The sequence below is a fragment of the Bison bison genome, unplaced genomic scaffold (assembly GCF_000754665.1).
Source record: "Bison bison bison isolate TAMUID 2011002044 unplaced genomic scaffold, Bison_UMD1.0 scf7180017860515, whole genome shotgun sequence".
In the NCBI taxonomy this organism is placed as follows: domain Eukaryota; kingdom Metazoa; phylum Chordata; class Mammalia; order Artiodactyla; family Bovidae; genus Bison; species Bison bison.
This window is the reverse complement of record NW_011491087.1, coordinates 514-1055: the sequence shown is the minus strand read 5'-3', so window position 1 is coordinate 1055 and position 542 is coordinate 514. Positions and strand designations below refer to the sequence as shown.

The 542-nt window shown below is 66.2% G+C and overlaps 1 protein-coding gene across 1 annotated transcript in view; it reads right to left on the bottom strand.

Moving 5' to 3' along the window:
* LOC104982791 (ectonucleoside triphosphate diphosphohydrolase 2-like) overlaps window positions 1–542 on the bottom strand; it is a 4489-nt gene that overhangs the window by 3491 nt on the left and 456 nt on the right. The window contains exons 2-3 of the mRNA XM_010832248.1: window positions 178–328; window positions 53–138 (exon numbers count right to left, since the gene is read on the bottom strand). Of these exons, the coding sequence (XP_010830550.1) occupies window positions 53–138; window positions 178–328 (237 nt within the window). The remainder of the gene's footprint in view (window positions 1–52; window positions 139–177; window positions 329–542) is intronic.

Sequence of the window (542 nt, the reverse complement as noted above, 5' to 3'; positions counted from 1 at the left end):
GGGAGGACTTCAGAGTCTTCCCCAGGTGGCTGTGATCCTGCTGCTGGGGTGCTCAGCGTCTGCCCAGCCAGCTGAGGGGCCCCGGGGCTGCTGCTGGGGGTGTGCAGGGCCCACCCTGGGCTCAGGCTGCCGTGGTCCCTAGGGCCAGGAGGTCAGCGGACAGGGCAGGACACTCACTTGAGCAGGCGCATGCCCGCCGTGGCTCCCAGGTAGAGTGGCGTGCCCGCGTGTCTCTCCTTGGGCACGTCCCGAAGCGCCTGGTTCAGGCATTCCACAAGGCTCTGCCCGGCTCCAGAAGGGTTGTCAGCATAGCTAGAGATGCCTCCACCTGGAGGGAGCAGCAGGAGGGGCCTGGTGGGCAGCCTCTAGGTGGTCCACAGGCCAGCAGGACTGGGGGCGTCTGTGCTCCCAAGCCAGGTGGCAGCTGAGACCAAATTTCCCAGCTTAAATGCTCAGAGACGCCCGCTCAGAGATGAAAGGGCCGCCTGTGGGCCACCCACGGTCTGCAAGCTGCCACCTGCCCAGTGGGCATGCACACAGGT